Source organism: Oncorhynchus mykiss, chromosome 22 (assembly GCF_057628025.1).
Source record: "Oncorhynchus mykiss isolate SJ-2025 chromosome 22, ASM5762802v1, whole genome shotgun sequence".
NCBI classification, from domain to species: Eukaryota; Metazoa; Chordata; class Actinopteri; order Salmoniformes; family Salmonidae; genus Oncorhynchus; species Oncorhynchus mykiss.
The window spans coordinates 28,944,691-28,966,404 of record NC_143043.1 but is presented as its reverse complement, the minus strand read 5'-3'; the positions used below and the strand labels follow the sequence as shown (position 1 = coordinate 28,966,404).

Here is a 21,714-nt window from a genome sequence, read left to right as displayed (position 1 = left end):
TTGGAGGGATGCTTTCATCCTACACTGGCCTCCCGCAGAATCTTCTGGTTGTCTGTCTGGGTTGCGTGACTAACCCAACAAGTTAGGTTGTTGGGATTACCCAAACATGGGTTAATTGGTTGGGTTGACCTTGCAGCTGGGTCTTTATGAATGTAATCCTTAGGCTATTTTCAGGAGGCTTGGCTTATTAGGAGCAAGGCTTTCAGCTAAATCTTATTGGCCACCCGTGAGAGTTAAGTTTACATACTTAAAATTAAAATGTTCCTTAATGATTTTTGCATTTGACACATTCTTCTATAATATTAAGTGTATTTATTACACGCTATATATATATAATAAGGCATAATAAGGTATGCCACCTTAATGTGGGGTGGCAGGTAGCCTAGTGGTTAGAATGTTGGACTAGTAACTGGAAGGTTGCAAGAACAAATCCCTGAACTGACAAGGTAAAAATCTGTCGTTCTGCCCCTGAACAAGGTAGTTAACCCACTGTTCCTAGGCTGTCATTGAAAATTAGAATTTGTTCTTAACTGACTTGGCTAGTTAAATAAAAAAAGATAATGTATCCCAACAATGGCATTTACAAAGGCTTAGGGAACTCATACAGTTCTGTAAGCTTTATTGAAGTTAAACAATTTTAAAAGTTCGATCTAATAAGATGGAATCATGGTTGGTTAGCCCACTGTCGTGTTGCCTCCATCCCTCTCACACATGGGTCCATGTCAGCCATCAGCCGTCTGTCACTGCCTGCTGCCTTATGAGTAATATGTCACGTTCAAAACAACCGGGAACTCTGAAAAAGAAATGACGTCAGTGATCTTCAGGATGGAAAGTCGGAGCTCTAGAAAGAGGCCTGAGTTCCCGAGTTGGAATTCCAAGTTGGATGACCGTTCAAATCAGTTTTTCCCAGTCGATTTTTCCCAGTCATCGCGTCATCACAGCGAACTAGAGCATCATCAATGTGCGTCATCACCAGGGGGAAGGGGACAATGTGATTCCTTGTCTGGCCTTCTAAGTATGGCGTTAAAAACGTTGAAGTAGTTTTCAAGGGAATATTTTCAGCTTCAGCTTTCCATGTCATCCATTTTGATATAACATCAACTATAGTGGTTGTTAGTCAACCTACTTTTGATTAAGACATATTAGCATGTATTATCATATGACTAAAGCCTTGTTTACATACATCCTTATCCACATTCTGATTGTGCCCACATTGTAGCTGTTGCATCCACACATGGTAGTAAAATGCGTTTCTTATCTGTCCACTTTATCCGCATTGTGATCGGATGTCCTGGTCCCTTCCTGTATGCAAATTATTTGACAGATATGGTTTCAAAATAATAATATTTTATTTTAAGACATATATTTGATGCCATTAGTCAATGGCGAATTGGGTTAAGGTTATATATCACACGTCAATGGTTTTAGACGGCGGGATAATGATGATTTAAATGGTTTCACTGGGACGAGTCCGTCTAAGTGTCTGACTACCTCAGGAGGTTGTCAGGAAGATCTGATCACAGTCAGATCACAATGCTTCCTTTAATCTTCTACACTGTCTAAAAATGTGGGCAAAATCAGATTGTTGGACAAGATTAGGGCGAAGCATGCACGTTAGAAACAGGTATAAACAGGGCTTAAGACATTTACACAGAATTACGACCAACAACTGGAATTCATGTTTATTCATGTTTTAATCAAATAAATTAGCCACACAAATAAACAATCTTTGTTTTCATATAACATTCATACAAACACACACAGTCAAGTACAAAATCAGGAAAATCATAACGCATATTTCTTCATATCCAACATTTTACCAAAAAGGACATCTTACAGATCTGCGTCGTTTGGTCAAACTAAGTTTGTGAAGCGTTTTCTGAACCAACAGGAGAAACTAAACATATTTCAGAAATGAGATATATTCATTGTAAAGTGAAATGCAGTATTTTTTTCTTCAATACAGAAAAAGTAGCAAATCTGGGTTTTATGGGCCCACCTGTTTTCTCTTTGTGCTGATTGGACAAAAAAAGGGTTACTCTGACCATAGGGGGTTTGTTCTGAAGAAGGCACAAGCACTGTTGGTGAGTGTAATCAAGCAAAATATAATGTAATTTAGAAATATTAACACTGCTTATTTCAGAGAGAAATCAATCAAACCACTTTTAAGCTTCAGGCTTCCAACACTTTTCCCCTTCAACATGTTGTTCAAAAGAAGACACCTTCACAGATATGGTCAAACTAACCAAAATAACAAAGGTGCACTGCTATCATGGTGTAAACAGCTGAAGTAAACGCTGTTGTTTCAAACACATTCTCTAAAAATAAATAGGCCTAACACATACACCCAAGTGCGTTGTATTAACCTCTAGCTAGCGACCTCCTACGGCCAATCCATTGAAAAACACACATTGCAGCAAAAAAAATTGTAGTGCTACAAATTGTTTTCCATTTATTTTCTTATTTTCTTAGAAAAAACAAATACAGTCATGGTCCTGGAACCCAACTGCTAGGGGAATTTTCAACACATTCGCATCTTGTGGCAGAAGCAGCTTGCTCATAGCAGGAGCCACACAGAGTACACCATGAATGCACTAGCTAGCTAGCATTTTGAGTTGCTGGAAAGTAAGTAGGGCTTCTTACTCTGCTCTCTATTTGGCTTATCTCTAGTTCTGCCATTGTACAATGGCAGAGGCAACTGTGACGTCAAGAGGAAAAGCACTGTGACGTCAAAGCACTGTGACGTCAAGAGGAAAAGCACTGTGACGTCAAGAGGAAAAGCACTGTGACGTCAAGAGGAAAAGCACTGTGACGTCAAGAGGAAAAGCACTGTGACGTCAAGAGGAAAAGCACTGTGACGTCAAGAGGAAAAGCACTGTGACGTCAAGAGGAAAAGCACTGTGACGTCAAGAGGAAAAGCACTGTGAAATGGTTTGGGTCCTTTCTTTTACATCTATTCATATCTATGTTCATGTTCAAAAAAACAGAAGCGTTCAGGTTCCTGATCTACTCAGCTAGCGCCCTACAAAGGTTTTAAAACCTCTTACAATCATACACAAATGAAAAAATGTACTAATAAAAACAAGGAAATCGAATAAATGCCAGCAGGCAGGTAATGTACAATCCTGTCAGATCTTCATTTCTCATTTCCTCTGCATTTCAATGTGAAATATTGCATTATAGTCCCAAAGTCTTTGTTCCGGCTATGTGAAAGCAGTACAGCATATAGCCTACACACAGCCTATACATCAAGTGGGAAGTAAAGTTGTTAAAGCCTTGTTTTCCTCTGATAGGGAATGACATCATGCTTATACTGTAGGTCTTCAGGATCTTAAGTTTAGACAACGTTTCCACATTTTTGTGACTTGGTTACCTGAGAAGGTAACAGCAGAATAGCATGATTGAGGATTCCTCACCAAAAGGACATAACAACAGAGACAATATGATTAGAAAGTAACCATATATAAATATAAATTATAAACTGAAATCAACCTTTTTGTAAGGCACGCACACACACACACACACACACACACACACACACACACACACACACACACACACACACACACACACACACACACACACACACACACACACACACACACACACACACACACACACACACACACACACACACACACACACACACACACACACACACACACTGCTTGCTAATAGCAATACCTATTGTGTTTTAGACACTCAGCAAGTATATTTTTTATTCAGTTTTGGCTGATCAAGAATTACCAGGTTTTTATCTTCTTCTGAGGTAAAAGCAGCATTAGCTCAGCTAGAATCTTGCACAAATAAATCACAGTTTGTCAAATCACTGTAGCATTGTGTTCAAAGAAAGTTTGAAGATGAAAATTGTTGTGATACTGCATGCTTGTAGGATTGCCACAAAGTAATAACTTCTCCAAAAGGCAAATTAAGTAAAAACAAAAATAAAGTAAAAAACAATGACATGTAATACAAGTCTCTGAGCAAAACTGAAAAAGCATCAAAAAACTAAATCAGGAAGACTAGATCCTCAAAAAAACGGAAAAAACTGTTGAAATAGTTCTTACATTACCTCGTCTGGTTCATTGATACCACTCCTCATTGTCTTTTCAAGATGAGTCCTTCACACACCCCTCCAGAAAAGGAGATGGGTGAGTTGGGGTCCCTATTAGGGAGAAAGGACAGGTACAGTGTTGCGTTGAGGTGGTCCCAGACCTTTATTGCTTCTCTGGGGATCCGACAAGAACTCAAGACTCACCTCTCCAGAGTTTTGTTATTGCTTAATTGTCAGCTTATGTGATCACACACAGCTACACACACCTAGATGTGAGTGTTTGTATGTTGTTCAACAGAATCATCTAGATTTGTCACTTTCATCATTTCTTTTTTTATCTGTCCACTCTATGCTCAGTTTTTCATTTAGCTCTCCCCAATAGTTCTCTTTTCACACTTAGGACAATTTGTTCGGTTGTCCTATCATCTTCTCATCATCTGATGATCTGTGAGCAACTCCACAGCTCAAAGTTCTGTTCCCACTGTCAAAAAGTGCTCACCCTTCCTGTCCATCAGTGATGACATCACCATGACATTTTTACTCTGGTTGCCATACGGAGCAAGTACTCTGGTCTAGTAGGAATTTGTTGTTTCCTGTTTCTCCTTTCTTTTTTTCCATTACTTCACCATCACACAGCTGCTCAGCTGCCCACCCAGGCTCAGCTCCTGCATCTCTGACTCTTTTCCGGAGGCTGAATCCAGGCTCCACATCCCCTGCCTGGCCACAAGGGGTAAGGGGCCCTGGGTGAAGGCCTGGTTCTGGGCCTGGGCCTGGGGTTGGTAGTGTAGGTTGGTCTGGGGATGGAGGCTGGGTTGCTGGCTGATGTGAAGGCGAGCCTCGAGGAGGTAAGCAGCGGAGGCCACAGGGGAGAGGAAGGTAGAGGAGGCGCAGTAGGAGGATGATGATGAGGAGCAGGAGGAAGAGGAGCCATAGGAGGAGGAAGATGACTCCAAAGGCTGCTGCCAGAAGGCGTGCTGGAGAGCCAGGAGACTCTTGTGTGGGGAAAGGGGGTGTTGATGTTCCCCCTGGGGGAGGGAGGAGGCGGAGGTGTCAAACAGGGTTGAGGTGGCATAAACGGATGTGGGGGAGGGGGGCTGCTGCTGGGACAGGAAGAGCAGAGGGTTCTGGGTAGATGCTGACTGAGGAGCCTGGGGCTGGTGCTGGATCTGGAGCATTCTGTAAATAGAGACGGAGAGGAGGGGTTCGAATTTCACTTACTGTGACTATGTGGTTGTGATTATATTTATGTGCAGGTGTGTGTGTCTCTGTGTGTGTCTCCATCTTACCTTTGCTGTTGCAGAACTTCCTCTAGCATGCTGCGGTGCTCATTGATGGTGGGACCTATTGATCCCCGGCTGCCACGGCTACTGTGGTCGGAGGTCAGAGGGCAGATCTGCCTTGCCAGACCATTGATCTTATTCAGACCCAGAAGACCCTTAGTGCGAGTGTTCTTCCTCAGCTGTTGGCGGAAGGCTTTCAGACCTGGGGAGGCGCACAGAGAGGGGATGGGTTAAATTCTGTTGGGCCTGATACATTTCCTTGTAGTGATGATGATGTGAATGATACATACTGTATGTAATGGTTATAAACTAACATCCCCCATACCTTGTGTTAGGGAGGTGTCAGAGGCTCTGCGGCCCTCCTGGAAGCTGGAAGCTTGGGCCTGGGGGAGGAGATGAGAGGAGAGGGCCAGATGGGTACCGGCAGAGACCAGCGCCCTGGGGCCAGTCCCAGAGGCTGGCATGGCTGACAGCCCCCCCACAGGAGGGTGCAGGGCAGGGTTGGGAGTGGACAAGGACTTCAAACAGCTGTCAGACGATGCACCATCGGAGAGGCTGACCACGATGCAGGGGGGGTTGCACTGGTAGAAGTGAGGGGAGACCTCGGCCAGGGTGTGTCGCCGGGAGGTGGTGGTGGGCAGGACGAGGGATGAGCAGGTGTGTGTGACCTCCTCACTGATGCTGGTCTCCAGCAGGCTGTTGGGGGAGATGGAGCGGTTACACAGCAGTCGGTTCAGACTGGCTTCCACCGGGAACGCCACACGTTGGAACAATGCACCGTGGTCATATTCCATCTCCGGTTGCATGGGAGGGGTGGTCTTGCACTGAATGGGGTAGGCCGAAGTTCTGAAGCTGTCCTCCATGATGACCTCTGGGGTACCGGAGTCAGAGGTGTCCCTGGGTTTCTGGGTCCAGGGTCCACACTGGCGACTGAGCTGCAAGGCCCGGTGCTCCCTGTCCCTCTCCAACAACAGATAGTAGATGGCTGAGAAGTGGTTGTAGCTGCTGCTCAGCAGAGACTGGGGGAAAAGACAAGAGCTGTGTTTGAATACTCATACTAACATACTGTATACTACATACTTAATGAGTATATACTACATACTATGTACTATTAGTTCATTTTAGTATACTGTAAACTAACGCTATTCTTTCTGAGCTTACTAGCGCCTTGCCTGTCTATCAGAAATGTATGCTGTTGCTATGCAACCTCTTGCTAGCTTGTGAGCATAACAAATTACTAGCTAGACATTTTACGACTTCGGGTGTGTTATTAAATTCAATTTGGAGTACCAGAGTGCACTCAGAGCGTTGTCTGATCGTTCATTTGTAAATGCCAGGCAGTTTCACTGGACGCTCTGGCCGAGGAGTAGGGTTGATACTAACTTGCTAGCTACTTCCAGACACAAATGAGAGAACACCTCACTCTGACCATTTTACTCTCCCTAGCAGAACTGGTTGGGATGTTTTCATGTTATCCAGAGTATTGGTGACTGTAAATGTGTTGCTGGCAACAATTTAATTATGATTATTTACCGATGTTTACTGACACTGGCCATATTCAACAGGTGTTGAGTGTTCATAAATTCATCAGTTATTCTGCGCTCTGGCACAGGTACACTCAGAGGAGAGTGCTCTGAAATCAGAGTAGATAGCCAGAGAGAATTTACGAATGCACCTGAATGTCCATTAAGAACGCACAGCGACTATACCACTAAGAACAACGGGAATATTCAAGTTAATAAACGTTGGGTAGTTAGTTAAATAGCATATAGTTAATATACTGGCAAGTTCAATGTATTAGTAGCCAAAAAACGTTAGCTAGCTAGCTAACATACCGGTACATACTGCTGTAATGATATGCTATGCAGTTCATAAGGATAGCGTAGCTAAGAAATTGTCAGCCAACATAACATGTAAGGTATCTTAACATTTGTCATAATTAGTTAAAGCAATGAATTTGTATCCGCTCTCGTTGGACTCCGGCTGCATATTATCTGACATTTTCTTCAAATCTGAAAACCAATTTCTGAAGAATTGCATTATGGGCCCTAAAAGCACGGAAGTAGTGTCCACTGCTCGTATACTTCATATTTAGGCGAATGTAGTACGACATCCGATAACTTTTGGAATACTAACTATATCCCTACTATGACCAATATGCATACTATATACTTAATTTACGTCACAAATAACACGGTTAGTGTGGCTAGTATGAGTATTCCAACACAGCTGCAAGGACATGTTAGTCAGCCATTTTGGTTCAAAGGGTGTCATAATAAAGGACTGTTTCTCTCGCTCTCTATTTCTGTCAGACAGGAAACGCACACGGACACACACGCTCTGCGCCCATCACTCTGCACTCACTCAGTCTGATCTACTGAGAGCCTGCTTTTGGAGCTTGTCTCCTCAGCTCAGTGTCAGCCTCTAAAAGCCGATGTCAGTTATCCCCCTAATTCTCCCTACAAAACGAGTAGTAAGCCCACCAGGCGTACAGGGATCCAGGGTGGGTTTGACTGTGGTGCCTGCCTGGGAGGCAGCATAACATACCACCTACTCTACTGCCAGACATTACTAACTGTCTCACTGCCCCACAACTTTCAACCCAGTACCGAACCCCATTAGCTGTCTCTACAGTGTACTTCAAATACTGTATTTCTAGGACACTAGTGATACTCTGTATAAACGACGATATAACCTATAACCTGTAATCTATATAACAACACAGCTCCCCTCACTCCTTACCCTCCTCTAATCCTCCTTCCATGACGATAACACCAATCAACCAATCTGCCACTCACCTCGATGGTCCTCTGGCGGTCGATGCCCAGGCTTTGCATGATGCCCAGGACGGGCTCGCTGTAGTCCCCCAGGTTGGAGTTGTAGTCTGTGAGAGGCAGTGCCATACTGAGGGTCTGGTTAGGAGCTGTGGGGTCAGCCAGCATCCAGCGGTGCTGCTTGATCTGGGCCACGCTGATCCTCTTGGTTGGGTCCACCACCAACATCTTACGGATCAGGTTCTCACAGTCTGGGGGGAAAAGAGTGGTAGGGAGGGAGAGAGAGGGAGGATGGAAGGAGGGAGGTAGAAGGGAAAGCAAGGTCATTCTCCGATGCTAGAGCATGTGATTTAATTTAATATAAACCAGCCATTTCATCAGTAAATTTATCAATCCCAATTACACTATGACATATGTCACTGTGTTGTTGCCATGGTGATGCATACCTTGAGACATGTAGAAGGGGATTCTGAAGCGCCCCTCTGTGACTCTCTGTCTGAGGGCGGGAAGGCTGGGCCCGTCGAACGGAAGGGATCCGCACACGAGAACGTACAGAACCACACCCAAACTCTGTAGAGAGATAGACCAGGAGAACGTCAACAAATGGTCTCTCCCATTACTTCTGTTTTCATTCATTTTACATGAAAAGAGTAGAACTTGGTTTCAAAACGCTTTGTTTATTGTCATGAATCTTGCCCTGGTGGCAGAACTGAGCGATTTCAGCTAGATAGGCCAGCTGCAAAGTCAAAATTGGCAAAAGCATAAAACATGTATGAAAACTAAAAATAGCTTTTTGGTCTTTATTTATGATTAGGGTTAGGCATTAGGATTAGCAGTGTGGTTAAGGTTAAGGGTAGGGTTACATGCTGACTAGACCGGGCACGCGGGTGAGTCCACCATCACACGCATGTTGATTTTGTCCATCCACACCAGATGCAATCAGGACACGCAGGTTGAAATATGAAAACGTACTCTGAAGCAGGTCGAAACACATGAAACATTTAGCTAGCTAGCTTGCTATAGCTAGCTCATTTGTCCTGGGAAATAAACATTAGGTTGTTATTGTACCTGAAATACACAAGGTCCTTTTTTTTAAAGATATTTGTAGAATATTTACCCATTTTGAGTTACACAAAATCATGTGTTCTCTACTCTGACAATTCATCCACAGATAAAAGGGGAAACCTAGTTAGTGTCTAGTAATCTCTCCTCCTTCAGGCTTCTTCTCCTGTGGACTTTATATGGCAGTTGGCAAACAACTTTAAGGTGCATTAACCACCAACAACTGGACTGGAGTGTGGACCTCAGTTCATCTTTCAATCACCCAGGTGGGTGGGTATATGCGCCTAAAAACCAATGAGGAAATGGGAGAGGAGGGACTTGCAACACATCAAAAACAGAACCGAGTTCTATTTTAGTGCCTGGCTACGCAGAACCTCATTGATGGGCGCGAGCAGTTGAAATGACTGAATAACATGTATGTCTACATTTATTTTGCAAAGCTCGCACACGCAACGCGTCGGTGTGCTCAACATGTTAGGTTTAAAATCAGATCTTATGACTCTGTGGCTGTGCCAGCTAGTGACCACTCTGCAGAGCTGTCTCCAAGGCAAGATTCATGACAATAAATGCCAACCTGCGTTCAAAACATGGGTAACCATGTTGTGTGCGGTTTCCCTGTGAGCCTTTACCCAGATATCCAACTGTGGCCCTTCGTACTCCTTCCCCTCAAACACCTCGGGTGCTGCATAGGGGGGGCTGCCGCACCACGTAGACAGGGGCTCGCCTGAGTTGTAGAAGTTTCCAAATCCAAAGTCTGAATGGGAAGGAGAGAGAGATCGACTAATGATTATTTGTGTTGCTGTGTGTGTGCGTGCGTGTGTGTGTGTGTGTGTGTGTGTGTGTGTTTTTTGACGACAGACTGTCACACTGGTTCTTTGTGGCATCAGATCAGCCCTGCTCTTATTCTACTATTTTACCATGAAGAACCCTCTAATTATTGGCAGTTGACACTTCATTAGCACCAACCCAGTGATGCATGGCTTCTCTTTAGTAGAGACATTTAGCAGTCTGAATATCAGTAGGGAACCATCAAGGACAGAGGGTAGTCTGCTATCTGTTATCTCCCACACAGACTCACCGGCCAGTTTGACGTTCATATTGGTGTCCAGCAGCAGGTTCTCAGTCTTGAGGTCACGGTGAACGATGTGGTGCCTGTGGCAGTAGTCCACCGCCATCAGGATCTGCCAGAACTTCTTCCGTGCCTCATCCTCGCTCATGCGCCCGTTTGAGGTCAAGTAGTCTAGAGGAAAAGAGGGAGAGAAGAAGAGAGTTTAGATTCAGAGAACTAAATAAGGACTGTAAATACTGGGTAAGAGAGGACCTTGATTCTATTTGACCCCTTTATTATGTCAAATGAAACAGCCCAACACAGTTTACAACAAAGGGGATAATGAATTGAATCCTCACCGAACATCTCTCCATTTTTGGCATATTCTGTCACAATATACAGCATATCTTTAGTCTCCATAACCTAAGAGGAATACAAAGAGAGACAATGGAAAGAGGTTAGCAAGAAGTAGGCTACGCACAATTGCAGTGATAACGTGAGGAAAGAGGTCTTTCCACTGTAAAGGCTGCTGTAAGTGTTTTAGCAGAGGCAGGACTGGGCACTGGGGATGTTTTCTGGACACCTTATCTTTCCCCTGACCACACTTCCTCTCATTCTCACACACACACACACACACACACACACACGTTGACTTTCCATGATATACACTGTTGCATAACAGAGCTGACAGGCACTTCCTGCATGCTCTTTGTTTATAGGATATGTACACAGAAATAGTTAAAACCGGTATTCAAATCAAATCAAACTTTATTTGCCACATTCGCCGAATACAACAAGTGTAGACTTTACAGTGAAATGCTTTACTTACAAGCCCTTAACCAACAGGGCAGTTCAAGAAGAAGAACATATTTACCAAGTAGACTAAAATAAAAAGTAGTCATAAAAAGTAACACAATAAGAATAACAATAATGAGGCTATATACAGGGGGCACCAGTACCGAGTCAGTGTGCAGGTACAGGCTAGTTGAGGTAATCTGTACATGTAGAGGTGGGGGAGAAGTGACTATGTATAGGTAACAAACAAACAGCGAGTAGCAACAGTGTACAAGAGGGGGGTGTCAATGTAAGTTATCCGGTGGCGATTTTTATGAATTGTTCAGCAGTCTAATGGCTTGGGGGTAGAAGCTGTTGAGGAGCCTTTCGGCGCTCCGGTACTGCTTGCCGTGCGGGAGTAGAGAGAACAGTCTATAACTTAGGTGACTGGAGTCTCTGACAATTGTATGGGCTTTCCTCTGACACAGCCTATTATATAGGTCCTGGATGGCAGGAAGTTTGGCCCCAGTGATGTACTGGGCCGTTCGCACTACCCTCTGTAGTGCCTTATGGTCAGATAACGAGTAGTTGCCATACCAGTCGGTGATCCAATCGGTCAGGATGCTCTCGATAGTGGAGCTGTAGAACCTTTTGAGGATCTACAGCTGCACCATCAAGAGCATACTGACCAGTATTCCCACTAATACTGTGTTGTCTGTCATCAGTTTTCAACAGAAACCAAATCTCTTTCCTTCTGGGAAAGGAAGAGAAATGTTCAGACACAAAGGACGAGCTTGTGTACCGAGAACCCATCACCACCGCAAATACAAAAAGAAAAAGAAGGAAAGACACAATGTCCCAGCACCTTCCTGGAACTCCCGGAAACTTCCCAGGGCCAGGAGAGCCCTCGGGGACCAAACATTGTGGAAGTGTTGTGTCACTACCACTTCTGAAGAAAAGACTGATATTCATCACTGCCAGGACTCAATAAACCAACACCTAAAGCTATGTCACACATTTTATAGCCTCATTTCATTCCCAACCCAGTTTCTCTTTCACTTTTCTAACTCTGTGAGAGACAGTGAGGTGTTGGGCAGCAGTCATTTTTATGGCGGCACAGAGGCTCCCATACAGGGAGTAATTTATAGTCTTTATCTGAGAGAGATGATAACCACCCTGTGTCCCTCTCACCTAGAGGTGCTGCTGATGTCATACAGGCTTCCAGAGAAGAAGTCTAAGCACGTTAAGGGCCCTCATACTGGCCCCTGAAGAGTGGTGTGTGGGGGAGTGTGTGAATGAGAGAGCGAGAGAGACAGACAGAAATCGAGAGAGAGTGCGAGAGAGAGAGAGAGAGAGAGAGAGAGAGAGAGAGAGAGAGAGAGAGAGAGAGAGAGAGAGAGAGAGAGAAAGAGGCTGTGATGATCTTCAGAAATGCAGAAAAAAGGGACATTTTGTTCACATAAGATGGAAACTGCAGCTTATTTAAAGGTCAAGGATCAACACTTAGGTGTTATTCGTGAGGCTTTCCCCCTCTCCTCTTCTAGCTACTTTCTCTCCTCAACTAGTCATGCGGTACAGTCTGCTCGTAATTCACTGTTCTGTTTTCGGTTATTGGAAGAGGAGGATGATAAGGAGAGGATGTGACCTCTGGATCACACGATCGCCTTCACTGCACTACACCTCCCCCTCAGTGGGCAGATGATGGGGTGTGAAAGAGAAAAGGGTTTCCCTCGGGTCATAGAAACCTGCTCTAACCTTCATCAAACAGCTAGCACCTGACATGCTCAAACCTCACTGTTTCCCAGAGAGAGAAGGAGAGAGTGAGAGAGAGAGACTTGTGTTTATTTCACTTGCTTTGGTAATGTAAACATATGTTTCCCATGCACATAAAGCCCCTTAAATTGAAATGAGAGCGAGAGAGATCTACAGATAGAGAGAGAGAGATCTACAGAGAGAGAGAGAGAGAGAGCGAGATATATACTGTATATATAGAGAGATATATATATAAATATATATATATATATATATATATATATATATATAGAGAGAGAAATATATATATATATATAGAGAGAGAGATAGATATATATAGAGATATATAGAGATTATATATATATATATATATAGGGATAGATAGATATAGAGATATATATAGAGATATATAGAGATATAGATATGTATAGATATATATGTATATATATAGAGATATATATAGAAATATATATATAGAGAGATATATAGAGATATAGATATATATATATATATATAGAGAGAGAGAGAGAGAGATCTGTGTCTCTTTAGGGGGACTATCCCTCTTTATTAATCTGCTCACAGTGGCTCATCTGACATAGAGATTAACTGAGGAATCGTCCTCTGGAAAACATATGACTTGCCTGACTCAGGCTTTCCTGTCTCACTCAAGGCGTGCGAGTGGGGTCGCATTGGGTGCTGTGTGTGTACTTTGTGTGTGTGTGTGTGTGTGTAAGGGCATCTGCACAAAAGTGTCAGGCCCGCTGAGGGAAAAAGTGGACTTGTGGTAGCGTCATTAGGGGCCGAGCAGCAGTAGTGCTTGGCGGGGCCACCTTTACGAGAGGAACAGAAACATTGCACTTGACTACCATAGACGCTAATTGAGCTTGACACTCAGACCTACAGAGACTGACTCACCCAAGCAATTCTCTTTCCTTCCCTCTGTCATCATCTCACCAAAGAGAAAGAGAGGTCAAAAAGGATTGAATTAATATGTGTACTTATGTTTCACAGCAACGTGTCCTAGGAGTCAGCAGCTAGCTTTAAGATGAAGACACACACACTCCATGACAATAGTACAGCTGCAGCGCTGTGATATCCAAGACGATATACCACAAACCCTGATGTATCATAACACACACTGAGTCCTTACGTTCTCTCCATCTAATCCCACAATTCCATCCCTCTCTTCCTTGCCACCACACCTCCATCCCTACTCCCTCTACCTCTCTTGTTTATTCTGCCTGTGTTTGTCCTCAGCACCCGCTCAGCCTGTGTCTCTCTCTGTGGATACGTAGCCAAACACATGGACCAGTCACTCAGCTGTATCCATGCAGGATACAGTGTAGGTCAACACACCCAAAAGAACACACACACACAAACACACACACACACACACACACATCCAATAACAATGTAACCATATTATAATAGACAGCACACACACCTGGTAGAGTTTAATGATATGGGGGTGGTTCAGCAGCTTCATGATCTGGACCTCTCTGTAGATCTTCTCTAGGTTGGATGGGTTTAGTCTGGTCTTGTCAATGATCTTTATGGCCACCTGGCAGTGGACAACCAACCAAAAAAGCAAACTGTAAACACACGGGTATGTAGGTCTACTTTATCTAGGACAAATGCCATTTGAGAGGCTGATATGATTCTATCAATTAAAAAAATAATACAAATGAGTTATGTTTGTGTGATTTTGAAAGGAATAAAATATGACATGAAGGCATTGTTAATGAAAGAGCAGGGATGCTAACCTGTGTTTTGGTGACTTTGTGCCTTGCCAGTTTGACAACAGCGAAGTTTCCTTTCCCCAGTGTGCGGATGATCTCGTAGAAGCCGACCTGTAGAGGCCTTCCATGAGTATGGTTGGGCTGGGACCCCGGGCTTCTCTCCGTTACGATCACCATGATGCCACACTGATTAACTATTCCAAAGGATAGGATTCAAATTGTGTGTAGTTGGCTATCTGCGACGCAAAATACAAAATTGTAAATATCAAATGCACATAAGCCTATGCGTAATAACATTATTATTTTTGTTTTTATTATTGTAGGCCTATTATTAGTGTGTTATCAAATGCATTACATTATCAGTGTATTATTATAACGAATGATAATAACGTTATAATTATAGTCCTAATCATTAGGCTACACATTTAGCTAGGCGTAGCCTATTCGTGCTCATCAACAATTAAGATTCTGAATTAACATTTGCATTGCACCATGATGACGCAGAAAATTATTAAATATAGACCACATCCCTTCACATCTGTACAATCTTGCACTAAATTTAATTATCCTACTGAACTAAACATATAGCTTATTCATTATATTTGATAAGCGCCGGATTCAAGCTATAAACATGCCCAAATGTGAGAAGTCAATGGATAATGTAGGCCTTTATAACACAACACACAATTGTTATGTGTTAAATTAAAAGTTCAATGACAGCAAGGCGCATATAGGCTGCCTAAATCTGAGACTAATTTTAAAAAAAACTATTAAAAAAAACGATCATTATACATTTCCATTATAAAACTACAATGAACTGTCAGCCAGTTTTTTTCCAAACAATCATAAAAGCATTGCAGTGTCTTACCGTTTTGGATGTCGGTAACGTTACACCTCTCACATTTCAATCGGTTGTCATAGGCAGAGGTACAAGTCATTCCATAAGGATATTACGACAAAAAAATACGAGAAAAGTATAATAAAACAGCATATAACTTTTTAATTGTCTTTCTTTTAACGAAATATGTACAGAAATGTACAGCACAGTGTACCAGTCGTGCCAGTAAGAAGTATTTACAGGGTGACTTGGCAGGTCATATAATCGGCTCTTGCACTGCCCTGCTCCGTCTGCATGTGAGCTCCTATGGAATGCGGACATCCACAGTGTTCAAGGGGGAAACTCCTCCTCCCATAACAAATTGACAACATTTCAATGACGTCACACCCGCGTCAGCGCTTCGAGTGGGGCGCGAGGCCGGGCGCGAGCGCAAAGCTGAAGTTGCTGGGCAACCGTGCGGCTTGGTGCGCGGTGACGCGGTGCGGATGGAGAGGTTGCTTAGAGACGAGGACGGTGACGTCAGTACTGGAGATGTGTCACCACGTGATGTTTCCTCCCAAGCTGCTGATGTAATGCAGAGCTTGAGTTGGCACTCGCTCATCACGGCGTTTATGTGCGCTCCCTCGACTTTCAAGTTGCCTTTCCTCTCCTTACTTCCGCGGAAAAAGTTAAACCAAAAATGGTTCTGAACCTTTTTGTTGTTGTTGCACACATCATGCAATTCTATTCTATATTATAATTATATTACTAAACTGAACAAAAAGTAGAAGGAACTGTATTACTGAACTAAGAGAAACGATATAAAGTATGATGGAGTACTTTAAATGAAATTGTGGGCAGAAAGACTAATTCAACTCTTTCATTGAATCAGAAGGCTCATTCAGCACAAAACCTTTTGATATTGGCAATTATTTGAATGGCTATTTCATTGGCAAAGTGGGCAAACTCAGACATGAAATGCCAACAACAATCTATGAGCCACCATATTCATGCATAAAATTGCTAATAATGAAAGAAAAACATTGTAATTTTGAAATATGCAAAGTTAGTACAGGAGAGGTGGAAAAATAATTGCAGTCCATCAATTTTTATTTTTGTATTTATTTCACCTTTATTTAACCAGGTAGGCCAGTTGAGAACAAGTTCTCATTTACAACTGCGACCTGGCCAAGATAAAGCAAAGCAGTGCGACAAAAACAACAACACAAAGTTACACAACTTAGATGGGAAGCTACTGAGGATGGTAGTGGACAATATTGCCAGTCTTGTTTGTCATATCTTTAATCTGAGCCTGGAGAAAAGTGTTTGTCCTCAGACCTGGAGGGAAGCTAAAGTCATTCCGCAACACAAGAATGGTAAAGCATCCTTTAATGGTTCTAACAGCAGATCAATCAGCTTGCTGCCAGCTCTTAGCAAACTTTGGGGAAATCCACTTGTCCTTCAGACAAGGTCTGAACATTCTGTTGTATTGTTTGATGCAAGAAACAACTTTACAAAATAAAATGCAAAATGATTCCCATACCATTATTACAGAGAATCAGACAAAGCATGCTTGCTACTCATTGCCTATTGGATATAGCCTATTGCCTATTGGATATAGCTTAGCTTATTCAAGTCTGTCTCAAAATACAACACTGCCCCATTAAGACAAAAAAAATCTCTTTACCCGACTCCCACAAACAAAGTTTGTGCTCTTGTAGGAAGCATTCACTCCCACATTGCATTCACTCCCACAAGTTAGTTATAGCTAATAACTCACTAACTAGCAAAGAATATGAACAAATGTGAACACTTGGCTACATGCAGCTCTCGCTTTAATCTCAAAACAAGCCTATAATAATCATGACCGCTCATGCTGTAAAACAGTCCAGTTCAAAATTAATGGCACAAATCCATGTATGGCCATGGTCTATTTGCATATAGGCCTACAGTAGCTCTGATTGGATATGGCGCACCGGTCTGTGTAGAGAATGGGCCTGCCTGTCATTGCAATAGAATCCTACTCCGATGCGCTCTGCCTACAACAAAATCTCTTGCATAGTTAGTTTTGCATAGTTTGTTTTGTTTGAGTATTTTGCTTTCAAAGTGGCTAATTTTGCATTGATTCGATCACAATTTCCACAGTAAAGGGAAATGTTGACAGTGTTAGAGAAAACTCTAGAAAGCTCAGTGAAGTTCAATCTGGTGCTTCTCTGCCCTGTGCTGATATTTCTTCTGTGCAGCAGTTGACCAAACAAGTCCTGCAGGTTCTAGTTTGATCTAATTTTGACTATTGCTCTGTGATATGGTCAAGTGCTGCAAAGAAGGACCTAGAAAATCTACAGTTGGCCCAGAACAGAGCATCACATCTTGCCCTTCAATGTAGTCAGAGGGCTAATGTCAACAGTATGCATGTCAGTCTCTCTTGGCGCAACGCAGAGGAGAGATTGATTGCATCAATTATTCTTTTGGTGAGCAATATGAATGTGTTTAAAAATATAGCTGTGACAGACATACTGTACTTACCCCACCATACATGCCACATGGGGTCTCTTCACAGTCCCCATGTCCAGAACTAATTCAAGAAAACATACAGTATTATATAGAACCATGATTGCATGGATCTCCCTTTCATCTCACATAGAGCAAGTGAACCTCAAACTTGGTTTAAAAAAACAAATAAAGCAACACCTCACGGCACAACGCCTCTCCCCCATGCGACCACGTTTTTATGTGTATGTATTGACATGTACACTATATATACAAAAGTATGTGGACACCCCTTCAAATAAGTTGATTCCGCTATTTCAGCCACACCCGCTGCTGACAGGTGTATAAAATCTAGCACACAGACATGCAATCTCCATAGACAAACATTGGCAGTAGAATGGCCTTACTGAAGAGCTCAGTGACTTTCAACATGGGACCACCTTGGATGCCACCTTTCCAACAAGTCAGTTCATCAAATTTCTGCCCAGCTAGAGATGCCCCGGTCAACTGTAAGTGCTGTTATTGTGAAGTGGAGAAACGTCTAGGAGAAATAACGGCTGAGCCATGAAGTGGTAGGCCACACAAGCTCGATTTCGCCTGGATTAGAAAACATGCTCACTCGTCAGGACACTGTTGTTCAGAGGAGATAGCCAGCAACCCAGCAAGCACAATCACTTTAAACTGAAGCTGGAAAGACTGCAAACTTGCTGCACTTCATTTCAAATTACCTTTTTTTTCTATTGACATTTCTTTGTGTATATCCATACAAATGATGGCAGCTGATTCATGATTTCGACTGGCTGAGAAACGTTGCCTGTCTGTCTGTCTCTTCCTGACTCCCAACAAGTTCATTACTATGGGACAGCTGGAGATTGAATTTGAATATTGAAACAATGTTGTAAATATTGGAGAGACAGACAGTAAGGTTTATACAAATCTCGGCTGTTGAAAACTAAATGTTAGTCTAAAAGAAATGTGAGATAATGTCTAGATGCTTTTTATAGTGGAGATCAAGTTTCTAAATTGCTTGGCTGGGCTGATGAGACAGTAGATTGCGCAGTCAGATGGAACAGAGTAAATAGGCATTTTAATGTCATATATTTAGCGAGTGGTAACTTGTCGAATACACACAGGCTGGAATGCGGTTTTGACCAATCAGCATTCAGGACTAGACCCACCCATTGTATAAACACAAACACACACACAAAATGACATGCACTTGAGCAAAGCAGGGGGTAGGGAATAATATAAGAGTGAATGGGGAGGGAAAGAGAGAGCAAATAAGATGTGTGAGAGAGGGAGGGGTGGAGAAAAAAAGATAAGAGAGGAGTAGAGTGGGGAGGGAAGGAGAGAGAATAAGAGAGATGTAGCCTAGATGGAGATGGTAGAGGAGGGGGGTATCAGAGAAAGAAGGAAGGTGAGAGAGGCGAGAGGACAGGAAGAGAGAAATTGGATTGTGAGAGTGTGGACTGAGTGGCTCTGCATTTGGTTTGCTGCAACATGCACACATGCACAAATGCACTCACACTTTTTCAACATTCAGCCAACTGACATTTTCTCCTGAGGTGCTGACCTGTTGCACCCTCTATAATACTGTGAGTATTATTTGACCCTGCTGGTCATCTATGAACGTTTAAACATCTTGAGAACAATCTGGCCTTAATGGCCATGTTCTCTTGTAATCTCCACCTGGCACAGCCAGAAGAGGACTGGCCACACATCGGAGCCTGGTTCCTCTCTAGATTTTGTTGGGGTTCGTTCCTTGTTCCTTGTCAATCATTGGTGAAATTAGCATTCAGGCAATATCTTTAACTAAATCATTCAAAAACCTTTATTAATGCAATTGCAGACAGAAGTTGACAACAGGAACATAGCACGCATGTTTCCGAGTAAGTTCTGCAAAATAGAAAAGGTCCCAAGTTGCTTTTATCATGTTTGTAGTCAACCCCCTGTGATGTAACTGCCTACGTCATTACCTTCTACTCATGTGACCAAAACCACACCTACACAGCTATATAAACAAGAGTTTTAGTGTTATCTAAAAGCTTAGCAGTAAATGTCCAAATTGATTTATAGTGAATGTCTGACTAATCTCTTACACTCCCCTGCAGAGTTCTGTCTTCACAGTCACACATTTCTCAGACAGTTTCTTTATGAGAGGCAGATATTAGAAAATACTTTGAAACAACATTAAACCTCTATAATGAATATATATATATATTCTTATTCTGTAGTCTAGGACCCTATAAATGTAAGGAGGGAGGGGTCTTATAACTCCTCCCCTTCTATTAATACAACATAAGCATAATCAATTATTATAATACATCAAACATTTGGTACAGCCCCTATAATGACGCCTAGGTGAACCCCTGACAGTTTCTTCCTAGGTTCCTGCCTTTCTTCAGAGTTTTTCCATGGCCACTGTGCGTCCACATCTGCATTGCTTGCTCTTTGGAGATTTTTAGGCTGGGTATCTTTATAAGTACTTTGTGATAACTGATGATGTAGAAAGTGCTTTATACAATTCATTTGAGCGATTGGTTGAAGTCAACACCCTTACAAAAAATCATGAGTCGACAAGTGGATTTTAGACGTGTGAAGTTTTACATGGATTTTTCATGTGACTCAGACAAGCGGTTTTCACATGTGATTTTGTAAATTTCAACATGTGTGCTTTTGTAAGTGGCGGGATAAGAACCCAAGGAAGAAACCAATGTCTTGACCATTAGACAAAGAGGGCCAACACTGGGTTTCTCTTCCAATGTATATCAATTTCTCGCTGTCAAACATTTAACAATTTAATTGAGATAACCACAGGATTTGCTGTGATTAATCACAATTGATCTCAAATTCAGAATTTTATCAAATTGAGCAGTAATTTAAGATATTTCTATATCACAAGAAAATTGACGTCTTGATTTTGTCCAAAGCAACGGTTAGAAAATCAGGTAAATTAATAAAACCCACTTTCTTTCATCTCAATGTCAACTTGCTTTCACATCCCCTTGTTGTTTTTAGCTGTATACATTGTATTTGATGTTTTCAGTGTATTTTGAAAAATGTCTCAAGGAATTACCATAGAGTTTGTTTAAACTGGAAACCCCATTTACTGTAGCTGGGGACTTTATTTATTTTATTTTACCAGGCAAGTCAGTTAAGAACAAATTCTTATTTTCAATGACAGCCTAGGAACAGTGGGTTAACTGCCTATTCAGGGGCAGAACGACAGATTTGTACCTTGTCAGCTCGGGGGTTTGAACTTGCAACCTTCCGGTTACTAGTCCAACGCTCTAACCATTAGGCTACCCTGCCTGTAAAACACTACTGTAATTATGTCAACCCATCTCCTATACTACACACGCATAGAAGACTCCAGATCATTGCTACTCTCCCTTCTGGGATGGATACAAGGCCCTCTCCCGCCCTCTTTTCAGCAAATAAAATCACGTCTCCATTCTGCTCCTCCCCACCTATAGGCAGACATTTTATCAGGAAGCACCCGTGGCAAGGACAGTTCAATGTTGGTCTGACCAATCGGAATCTTTGTTTCAAGATTGTTTTGATCACACAGACTGGGAAATGTTCAGGGTCCCTCTGAGAATAGTATCGACGTATACACTGACCCGGTGACTGGGCTCATGAAGAAGTGCATAGAGGACGTTGTTTCCATTGCGATGATTCGAACTTAACCAAACCAAAAACAGTGAATAGATGGCAGCATTCGCTAAAAACTGAGAGCGCGAACCACCGCATTTAACAATGGCAAGGTGACTGGGAACATGGATGTGTACAAAAGAACAAGCTATGACCTCCGTACGCAATCAAAGAGGCAAAACAACAGTACAGGGACAAAGTGGAGTCGCAATTCAACGGCTCAGACAGGAGTCGTATGCGGAAGGGACTCCAGACAATCATGGATTATTA

The 21,714-nt window shown here is 42.6% G+C and overlaps 1 protein-coding gene across 2 annotated transcripts; it reads right to left on the bottom strand.

Moving 5' to 3' along the window:
* Positions 1–1,675: 1,675 nt before the first annotated feature.
* On the bottom strand, positions 1,676–15,679 carry LOC110502002 (serine/threonine-protein kinase SIK2). 2 transcript variants are annotated; one of them, XM_021579885.3, is made up of 11 exons: positions 15,352–15,679; positions 14,508–14,719; positions 14,189–14,305; positions 10,578–10,641; positions 10,249–10,410; positions 9,800–9,924; positions 8,555–8,678; positions 8,133–8,359; positions 5,660–6,353; positions 5,341–5,536; positions 1,676–5,230 (listed from the first exon to the last, which is right to left on the bottom strand). In XM_021579885.3, the coding sequence occupies exons 2-11, from the start codon at positions 14,658–14,660 to the stop codon at positions 4,672–4,674; spliced, it is 2,421 nt and encodes an 806-aa protein (XP_021435560.2). In that variant the 5' UTR covers positions 14,661–14,719; positions 15,352–15,679; the 3' UTR covers positions 1,676–4,671. The 2 variants fall into 2 exon arrangements, with proteins under 2 accessions (XP_021435560.2, XP_021435561.2); XM_021579886.3 differs by having other exon boundaries at positions 14,508–14,677; positions 15,352–15,646.
* Between the last annotated feature and the right edge of the window lie 6,035 nt (positions 15,680–21,714).